This window comes from Etheostoma cragini, chromosome 15 (genome assembly GCF_013103735.1).
Source record: "Etheostoma cragini isolate CJK2018 chromosome 15, CSU_Ecrag_1.0, whole genome shotgun sequence".
Classification (NCBI taxonomy): domain Eukaryota; kingdom Metazoa; phylum Chordata; class Actinopteri; order Perciformes; family Percidae; genus Etheostoma; species Etheostoma cragini.
The window spans coordinates 6,502,737-6,513,939 of NC_048421.1; the positions used below are offsets into that span (position 1 = coordinate 6,502,737).

The window sequence follows — 11,203 nt, forward strand, 5'->3', positions numbered from 1 at the left end:
CCTCCACCAGGGTAATTGACGACAATCCCCCATCATCCTCCAGCTCTGCCTCCACCACAGAGGGCGCGTCAGCTGGATCCTCCAGCTCTGCCCCATCACATACTGTTTCATTAAAATTGTTTCTGAAAGAAAACACATCAAAAGTGGAGATCAGCATTTAACGTTATTGATTACACACAAAGTGAATTTACTTTTATCATGTATGGAGATAACTATTATATTGTTTTATTAAATTATATTTAATGTTTGAAGAAATGCTGGAAAATATGTGGAAATTGTACTGACTATCTGATATGATATCTGGATAAAAAGGAAAACAAACAGCCCAGGCACATTTTCACTCTGCATATATGATAACAGTGAACATCTCTTCTATTAACTCCAGGTAGACCAACATTTAGGCTTCATGTGTTTGATCCTAAGCAAACTCAATGACTCCTTCTTTCTCAGCTATAAAAACACCACATAAATTTAATTTCATTAGAATTATTTCTAAGAGAAAACAGCTGAAAGTGGAGATCGGTGACAACAGCAATTAACGTCATTGTTTAGAATGGTTTACTTGAACCAAATATGGGGATAACTGTTTCATTCAAATTAAAATTGTTGTTTGAATACAGAATAATACTTATAATACACTTATTTAGATTTTTTTGTGGTTTTAACTGAAGAGAAATGTCTAGAATATATGTGGAGACAATATTGTCTGTTTAATGCCCTTAAGTCATTTGTATTTGCATATGAAGAAAAGAAATCCAGGCATGTTTTCACTCTGAAGATATTTATATTAACACTGAACAAAGTCTTCTGTGCTCCAGCTGACTAGAATTGCTGCTTCATATGTGTTCATTTTATGCAAACTCAGTGACCTTCCTTGTTTCTCAGTTATAAAACCATCACATCAGACTGTGAGTAGAGTTCACAGCACGTACGTGTCAACATAAACCATGTTCTCTGTAGCTCTGCTGCTGCTGTTGGCAGCTGGATGTGAGTCTCTCTGGATTTGTTAAAGTCAACAGTTTTTTTTTTGCAGTATAACTTGATTATTTGTTACAAAACCATTTCTTTTTTTCAACAGGTGTGAAGTGTGAACAGTTGACACAGCTAGCAACTGTGACTGTGCAGCCAGGTCAACGTCTGACCACCACCTGTCAGGTCTCTTATTCTCTCAGCAGCTACTACACAGCTTGGATCAGACAGCCTGCAGGGAAAGGACTGGAGTGGATTGGAATGGCAGCAGTTGGATCCACCACATACTTCAAAGATTCACTGAAGAACAAGTTCAGTATCGACTTAGAGACGTCCAGCAAGACAGTGACTCTAAATGGACAGAATGTGCAGCCTGAAGACACTGCTGTGTATTACTGTGCCAGGAGAGCCACAGTAACACAAACCATCAGTAGACCTGAACAAAAACCCCTCAGAGCCTGAACACTTGTAACATGAAGCCACCAGAGGAGGAGCCCTCAGACCACTAATGGTTTCAACACCAGCTCACTGTTACAGCAAGGAGACAAACAGTCTTTAGAGAATCCTAAAAATTTTTCCCAACATTGTTATACATTGTTAACCACCAATGGTTTCAACATGAACATTAACAGTACAGTTAATCAAGTATTCTGACTTAACAATGAGTGATGCATCATTGTATGCATAAATGATATTGTTATGTATGTATGTGGTTAACTACAGTATAGATTAATCCTCAAAAAGTCTGTTTCTCATCCATAATATAGTTATTTACTTTTCGTTAACAACATCTCTTTATGTGTGAACAGTTGAACATTTCATCTTCATTTTAATTTATTCAAATACTTTAGTCAGCTGATTTACTGTCATCAGTATGTAAATCAGCCTCCTAGAGTGTAGCCTCATAAAGAAGTGAAGTGTGTGTGTGTCAGTGAGAGACAGAAGAGTTCACATCAGTTCAGCTTCAACATCAACATGTTCTCTGTAGCTCTGATACTGCTGCTGGCTGCTGGATCCTGTGAGGAGCTTTCAGTGGACTCACAATACACACATTACAAACATTGAATAGTCAGATGAAGGATGAAGATAATGTTGATTTGTGTTTCCACAGGTGTGAACAGTATTGATCTCATCCAGACAGACTCAATGGTTGTCCAGCCTGGACAGTCTCTGACCCTCAGCTGTCAGGTCTCTGGTTATTCTCTGACTGATGACAACTATGCAACAGGTTGGATCAGACAGAGTGATGGAAAACCAATGAACTGGATTTCCCATCAGTGGGGTGGAGGAAGCCTTCACCAAAATAATGCTCTGAAGAACAAGTTCAGCTACAGCAGAGACACTTCTGCTCTAAAAGTGACTTTAAAAGGACAGAATGTGCAGCCTGAGGACACAGCTGTGTATTACTGTGTACGTCAGCCCACAGTGAGACAAATCACCAACAGACCTGCACAAACACCCAGCAACCAGCAAGACTCAACTACACACACATGTTCTAAATGTGAACATTAATAAAGAAAGCACTCTGTAATGAGTTAATACATTTCATGTTTATGGAATTCAATGAATGGCATTGTGTTGTGAGACCTATAAAAGATGAGAAAAACATTTTTCATGATTTCATGTAACATCTAATAACTAATTACATTTAAACAGTAGCAACATCTCTTCACAAATACTAATTTTTTATTGTGTCAGATGTCATTTTATTATTATTAGAAGGACTATAGTGTTATAGTGTTAATGTTGGCTAACATTTTTAAACAAATTAAAGCATGTCAGACAAACGTTAAAACAGCTCCAGTCCAGATGTTTCCTCCCTGTGAGGAGGAGTTGATGCAAAACTCAACTCAACTCATATCTTCCACCTCTACTTATCTGACAGCAGAGAGGAGGGCAGAGAACAGTGGACACACAGTTTAACATGATGGACTATAGGACAGGACTGCTGCTTTTAACTCTCTGCTGGGCAGGTGAAGATTTTCACTTATCTCAATTTGAAGTCTTTCCTTTAAAACATTACCAAAATTAAAAGCATTTTCTTTATTTGACAGGTGTTGATGGTCAGACTCTGACAGAATCTGAACCAGCGATTAAAAGACCTGGAGAATCCCACAGATTGACCTGTACAACATCTGGATTGTCATTCAGTAGCTACTGGATGGCCTGGATCAGACAGGCTCCTGGAAAAGGACTGGAGTGGGTTGCTACTATCACTCATACCAGCAGCAATATGTACTACTCTCAGTCAGTTCAAGGCCGGTTTACATCTCCAGAGATAACAGCAGAGAGCAGCTGTATCTGCAGATGAACAGTCTGAAGACTGAAGATTCTGCTGTTTATTATTGCGCTCGAGACCCACAGTGACTGGAGTTGGTTGAGCAGCTGAACAAAATCCTGCAGCACTCATTCGTATGGCTATATCCTAAGAAACATTATATTGTTATATTATACTTAAGTACTTGGAGGTTACAGTCAATGTTAATTTGATGAATTGTATTCCCACATGAAAAAAATAATTTGATATAAGTATATGATATTACATATTTCATTCAAACTAATTTTTTTGACAACTTAGCTTTAATGCTTATCATCTAATAATACATTAATATTTATTAAGTCAGTTTCATTACTGAAAAAATCAACATTCTTATCATCAGAATAAGTCAACTGTGGGAATGAGTGTGGAGTTGAAGAAAGCTGGTGAGTTAAGAGGGCCCTGGTCATAGAGGAAATGTGAGTAAAGAGAAAACTATTTAAATCAGGAGCAGCTGAGTTCTCAAAGTCTGTTGAGGACTTCAGAGGAGTGTACACTGCTACTGAGAATTAATTGACTTTACTAGAAGAAGTTGCTAAAAAACCTGTTGTCTTAAACCGTCTAAGTTTTTACACAAGGTAAAACTTAACAGTTCAAGTTGTTTTAACACAGAGTAGTAAGGTGATGCAGTAGACAAATGAAGTTTACATTAGTAGTCATTACTAAATATCTAACGTGTCTGTGTGTGTGATCACAGACGGCTTGCATCATCAGTTTTGTTGTCATTACTTAAAATTCCTCAAGGGGAAGACAGAAACTACACACTATCGCTTTAAACCAACAAAAAACATAACAAATTTAAAATATTAGGCTACATACAATTACCTAAATAAACAGTAGATTTACATACATTTTGCTAATCTTAAGAACAATGTATTTAAAACATGTTTTCCAATGCTGTATAACAGTAAGGTGAACAACACACACAAAGGATTGAAGAGTCCAAATATATTGTCCAGAAGTGACAATTTCAAACACAGCCCCTGTCAACAGATTCAATTATGTCATCCAGGCACTGAACACTGCCTCTCTGCCCAGAGTCCATCAGTCCACAACAAGGTCGTCGTCATGGTGCAACAAAAACACACTAAACCAACCTTACAAAACTAAAACCCACATAACATAAATTTACACCCAAAACATTTATTGACACACACTTTAACCAGGACAGAAACCGTTCAGAACATTTTTTTTTTCTCCACGAGATTTTGCATTGCTTTAACGCAGAGCAGTTTAAATGACCCTCCCATATAGGAACTTAACATTCTTGGTTATCTCTGCCTAATATTATCTGTGCACTGCATACTTAAGGAGATTATTACAAAAATCTAATGTGATTTAGAACTGAATAGGGTTTTTAACAAAACATGAAAGAGACAAAAGAAGACACGGAGAAGGACTTTCTGTCGGCATCAAGGTGCTTCTGGAAAAACGTTCTTTTTTTTTCTTTTTTCTTTTACAAATAATCAATTATACAAGCTATAGTGCTGGTATCCTTGGTATCCTGATGCAAATCTTCAGTCTGTGCAGTGTACTTCTGTCCTGCTGACTGCTCTTGTAGTTTGTGTGGAGCATCAGATGTCACATCTCCAGCCTCAGGATGATGAACACACTCACTCTTCTGCTGGTTGCTCTCTCTCTGCCCTGTGAGTTCTCCTGCTTCTAGCTGTTATCTCTTTCTCAGACAACATGGACTGATGGTCAGAAAGTCTCATTTTCTTCTGTTGTACAGGTAAGGGTCTGGAATCCATTACTTCAGGTCAGTAGTGAATAAGCCTCTGAGTCTCTCCTGCAGGGGATCTGGCTTCACATTTAACTGCTGCAGCATGCACTGGATCAGACAACCTGCAGGAGAAGGAATGGAATTGTTAGGGAGAGGCTTCTCTGATTCAAGTATTAACACTTATGCAAGCAGTGTGCAGGGCCGTGTAGAAATCAGTAGAGATGACAGCAACAGCATGATTTCTTTCCCCCCCGATATGTACTGTTTCTCTAATAGGAGGAGGAGTCAATGCAAATCTCTGACCTCTTCCATCTCTACATATGTGTTGCCGAGTGAAGAACAGACACTAAATCCCTGACATACACACTCTTGACTGGACAGAGACAACTGGCTTTAACAATGATCAGACCTGATTATTTGGTTGTTTTTCTCATCCTGTCATTTAACTGGGCAGGTAAGAACAATAGATGTTTTTCTTACAAACTTCCTGGTAAAAAGACAACATGGCTGCATTACAGTAACTAATGAGCTGTTTAAATGTCTGTAGGTACTGAGGGCCAAACACTGACTGAGTCTGAATCAGTGGTTAAAAGACCTGAAGAATCCCACAGACTGACCTGCACATATTCTGGGTTTGGTGGTAATATTGATAGTGCTTGGATCAGACAGGCTGCTGGAAAAGGACTGGAATGGATCGCTTACATCAGCAGTGGCAGTGGCAGCATCTACTACTCTCAGTCAGTCAAAGGCCGGTTTACCGTCTCCAGAGAAAACAGCAGACAGCAGGTGTATCTGCAGATGAACACTCTGAAGACTGAAGATTCTGCTGTTTATTATTGTGCTCGAGAGCCACAGTGACACAGGAAGGAGCAACGCTGTACAAAAACTCAACATGTTAAAACAAGTCAAACCTTTGCTTTCTTCTTTTCTCATTCAAACAGAAAGCTTCAGAGCAACATCATTAACACATTCAGAGAAACTGTCTCCATAAAACTGCTCCATTCAGACAGGTTTTATTGCAGATCCCCCAGTTGTGATTGAATCATACAATACTGTGTTAATTTGTTGATTCTGTAAATACAAATATATTTGTGACACGTTTGACTTGTGTTAGACAATTTGTGATAAAAAAAAAAAGGGAATTTAATTTTGTTTTAAGTTCGTAATAATAACTACATTTTCTTTTATATACCAAAAATATATTTTGTAACACAATTCCAAGCAAGGACTTGTAACAGCACCGTCAGTCCTTCTTTTATAGCCTGTCAGTGTCCTTCTCTATGCAAAGTGATCTTCCTCACAGTCTGCTATAAAGACTTGATATCATGCTGTCAGTTGCAGCAGAAGAAGAAAAGCTCCCATCAGATCACCTTCAATAGCAACCATGTTCTCTGTAGCTCTGATACTGCTGCTGGCTGCTGGATCCTGTGAGTCTCACTGAGGCAGAACACTGACAGTATGATCACAGCACACTGACTGCTCACTGTTATTACACTGATTCAATATACAACATGTTTTCTTTCACAGGTGTGAGGTGTGAACAGTTGACACAGCCAGCCTCTGTGACTGTGCAGCCAGGTCAACGTCTGACCATCACCTGTCAGGTCTCTTATTCTGTTAGTAGCTATCGCACAGCTTGGATCAGACAGCCTGCAGGGAAAGGACTGGAGTGGATTGGAATGAAATATACGGGAGATTCGTTCTACAAAGATTCGCTGAAGAACAAGTTCAGTATCGACTTAGAGACTTCCAGTAACACAGTGACTCTAAATGGACAGAATGTCCTGCCTGAAGACACTGCTGTGTATTATTGTGCCAGAGAGCCACAGTAACACAAACCATCAGTAGACCTGAACAAAAACCCCTCAGAGCCTGAACACTTGTAACATGAAACCACCAGAGGAGGAGCCCTCAGACCACTAATGATTTCAACACCAGCTCACTGTTACAGCAAGGCGTGAAACAGTCCAAGGTTCTTAATAAAATGTTACACTAACAGTACAATCAATCAATTTAAGTACTTTGACATAACAATCCGTGATACATCATTTATTGTATACATTACCCTTCAAGTGATGGAATAAATTAATTGATTAAACTACAGTATAAATATATTGTTTCTCTTCCATCGTATCATCCTATTATTTCATTTTTATTAACAATCAAACGTTTGTTTGTCAGAGATTCAGGTCTCAACTTCTCTTAATGTGAGAACACCTGAACGTTTCATCTTCATTTGTATTTATTCAAATATACAGTACTTAAAGGACAATTCCGGTCAACACGTAACATGTGTTTTTAGACTCTAAACATGTTCATAATGTCATTACAATTGCCTACCCATGTAAAATGATAGCTTCTGGGGGAACACATTGGATCTGACTGTTGTAGATGTGGAAGAAAGGCATGGAAGTTGTGCAAATTCAGCTGTGTTAAGTTCAAGGAGTGCTTTGGGTATGTCTACAAACCACTACACTGAAAAGAGATATAAACATTTTGAAAAATAGGCATATGCTCATTTTTGAAAAGTAAGTACTGTAGTACAACTAGCAGGAGACAAGTTATAATTGAGGTAAGTTTGGAGACACTGCCTTATTTAATCATTAAATTGATAGCCTACATATTTTTGTTTAATCTCTTTTCTGTGTTGTAGTTTGTAGACAGTCCCTAAGCTCTCTAACTGCAGTCTCAACACACAAACGAACTTTCATGCATTTCTTTCACATCTACAGCAGTTTGATCCACTGTGTTCACTCAGAAGGAATCACTGCTTATGGGTAGGCACTTTGAAGGACATTTTGAAGATGTTTAGAGGCTAAAAACACGTTGAAAACTTGCAACTGAAGGCACTGAAAATTTACAAACTACAGAGCTACGTGTTAAAATTGACCAGAATTATCCTTTAAGTCAGCTGATTTACTGTCATCAGTATGTAAATCAGCTTCCTTTTGTGTAGCCTCATAAAGAAGTGAAGTATGTGTGTGTCAGTGAGAGACAGAAGAGCTCACATCAGTTCCGCTTCAACATCAACATGTTCTCTGTAGCTCTGATACTGCTGCTGGCTGCTGGATCCTGTGAGGAGCTTTCAGTGGATTCACACTAATACACACATTAGAAACATTGAATAGTCAGATGAATGATGGAGATAATGTGATTTATGATTCCACAGGTGTGAACAGTATTGATCTCATCTAGACAGACTCAATGGTTGTGCAGCCTGGACAGTCTCTGACCCTCAGCTGTCAGGTCTCTGGTTATTCTCTGACTGATAACAGCTATGCAACAGGTTGGATCAGACAGAGGGAAGGAAAACCAATGGACTGGATTTCCCATCATTGGGGAACATGGCTTTCCTCAAAATGATGCTCTGAAAAACAAGTTCAGCTACAGCAGAGACACTTTTCCTTCAACAGTAACTCTAAAAGGACAGAATGTACAGCCTTTTGACACAGCTGTGTATTACTGTGTACGTTAACCCACAGACATGCAAACCTCCAACAAATCTGCACAAACACCCAGCAACCAGCAAGACTCAACTACACAAACATGTTCTAAATGTGAACATAAACAAAGACAGCACTCTGTAATGAGTTAATACATTTCATGTTCATGGAATTCAGTGAATGGTATCGTGTTGTAAAAAATGAGAAAACCTATAAAAGATGAGAAAAACATTTTTCCTGACTTAATGTAACTTCTGACAACTAACTACATTTTAACAGTAGCAACATCTTTTCACAAATACAAAAAATCATATTTATAAGTACAAAGTATGTATGTTATGATGATATAGTGAGATGATAAAGCAATTTTCAGAAATGCTTGTAGATTTTGGTGATCAGACTAAAACCTTTGTTTGTTTATATTATTGTAAATTATCTAATGTGCTGTCAATTACGGTCAAAGTGTCAAATGAAAAAGAGAGTATTCATTCCAATTCCATAATTTAACACATTTTAATAACCCACATTTTTTATTGTGTCAAATGTCATTTGTGTATTATTAGAAGGAATATGGTTATAGTTTTAATGTTGGCTAACATTTTTACACAAGCTAAAACATGTCAGATAAACATTAAAACAGCTCCAGTCCAGATGTTTCCTCCTTGTGAGGAGGAGTTGATGCAAAACTCAGATATCTTCCACCTCTACTTATCTGACAGCAGAGAGGAGGACAGAGGACAGTGGACACACAGTTTAACATGATGGACTACAGGACAGGACTGCTGCTTTTAACTCTCTGCTGGGCAGGTGAAGACCCTCACTGATCTTAATTTGAGTTTGTCTTTGAAAAGTTACCATCCTTCAGGTAGTGATTGTTTTCTCGTTTATCTTGACAGGTGTTGATGGACAGACTCTGGCAGAGTCTGAACCAGTGGTTAAAAGACCTGGAGAATCCCACAGATTGACCTGTACAGCCTCAGGGTTTAATTTAGGCAGCTATTACATGGCCTGGATCAGACAGGCTCCTGGAAAAGGACTGGAGTGGATTGCCTGGAATGATAACGGTGGTAGCACCAAATACTACTCTCAGTCAGTACAAGGCCGGTTTACCATCTCCAGAGACAACAGCAGACAGCAGCTGTATCTGCAGATGAACAGTCTGAAGACTGAAGATTCTGCTGTTTATTATTGTGCTCGAGACCCACAGTGACTGGAGTTGGTTGAGCAGCTGTACAAAATCCTACAGCACTCACTCTTTCAGGCTGGTAGTAGTGCACAAGCAGGAAGTGTTTTTCATCTCATTACTATATTTTATATCAGCTTTTGTTTTCTTAAGGTTGTTAATTTGTTTTATATGCTGTGATTTACTTGTAAAATGTTTTTAAAATAAAGCAACAATCCTCCCCTGCCTTAAAAACACACAAAAGGTCACTCGTTGATACAAACAATCTGGTTGCTGAAATTAAATTACTACAAACAATTTACCTATCTAAGAATTAAGACACAAAACCATAAAGGATGTGGAACTAAAGCATGTCTTAACATGGGAGTTAAAAAAATAATGTTGCTGTTTCTTGTGTAAAATCACTAGAGCACAGTCAGTGTCTAGTTTCTCCCTCCTCTGTTACTATAATGAGAAACTCAGATCTGTATAAGAATATATCACTCTGAAATAACAATATATCGCTCTTTTCACATGCTGTAGTTTTGTTAAAAACGTGGAAATGAGTGATGACAGCATTTAATGTTATTGTTTACACACAAAGTGAATTTAATTGTTGTAAAGTTGTTAGAATTTGGATATGAAAAAAAACAAAAATTCCTGTCACATTTGCACTGTGCAGATATAATAACACTGAACAAACTCTTCTGTTGACTTTAGTTAGACCAACATTGATGCTTCAAATGTTTGACCCTGTTTCTCAGCTATAAAAACATCACTTCAGGCGGCTGTCAGTAGAGTTCACAGCACGTCAATTTCACACACAGCCAGCCTCTGTGACTGTGCAGTCAGGTCAACGTCTGACCATCACCTGTCAGGTCTCTTATTCTGTTTGTGGCTACTACACAACTTGGATCCGACAGCCTGCAGGGAAAGGCCAGGAGTGGACGCTGCTCTGTAGATATTTATGCATGATATATCCAGTACATGGATGGCCCTCCAAATGGTGCCGAGCAGAATAAATAAATACATCGAAGCGGATTGCATGACTTGAAAATTATCTTCTTCAAAAATATAAAAGATACCTCAATCATATTTATCTAGAGATGTGCTGATATAAAAGGAGGAGTCAATGCAAATCTCTGACCTCTTCCATCTCTACAAATGTGTTGCAGAGTGAAGGACATACACTAAATCACTGACATACACACTGTAGACTGGACAGTCAATTTAAATACTCTGACATAATAATCAGTGATATTTCATTGAAAGCATTCATAATCTTTCAGGTGATTGAAAAAATTTAGTGATTTAACTACAGTAGAAAAACGTTTCTTTTCTATCATAACATGATTTACTATTCATTAACAATCAAACATATGTCACAGATTCAGGTTCCCCTTCTTTATGTGCAAACATTTCATCTTCATTTTGATTAATTCAAATATACTTTTGTCAGCTGATTTACAATCATCAGTATGTAAATCAGCCTCCTTGTTTGTTGCCTCATGAAGAAGTGAAGTGTGTGTGTGTCAGTGAGAGACAGAAGAGTTCACATCAGTTCAGCTTCAACATCAACATGTTCTCTG

The 11,203-nt window shown here is 38.2% G+C and overlaps 1 protein-coding gene, 1 pseudogene and 2 gene segments (V, D, J or C); all 4 read left to right on the top strand.

Annotated features, from left to right (window-relative positions):
* LOC117958146 overlaps nucleotides 1-11,203 on the top strand; it is a 141,947-nt gene that overhangs the window by 28,714 nt on the left and 102,030 nt on the right. Inside the window, exon 3 of the mRNA XM_034894412.1 lies at nucleotides 7,368-7,375. Coding sequence (XP_034750303.1) covers nucleotides 7,368-7,375 — 8 coding nt within the window. The remainder of the gene's footprint in view (nucleotides 1-7,367; nucleotides 7,376-11,203) is intronic.
* Nucleotides 2,870-3,345, top strand: LOC117957893 (annotated as a pseudogene).
* LOC117957888 lies at nucleotides 5,376-5,882 on the top strand. The segment is given in 2 exon segments: nucleotides 5,376-5,463; nucleotides 5,557-5,882. Coding segments are annotated over 2 exon segments (366 nt in total).
* On the top strand, nucleotides 6,288-6,860 carry LOC117957900. The segment is given in 2 exon segments: nucleotides 6,288-6,436; nucleotides 6,537-6,860. Coding segments are annotated over 2 exon segments (348 nt in total).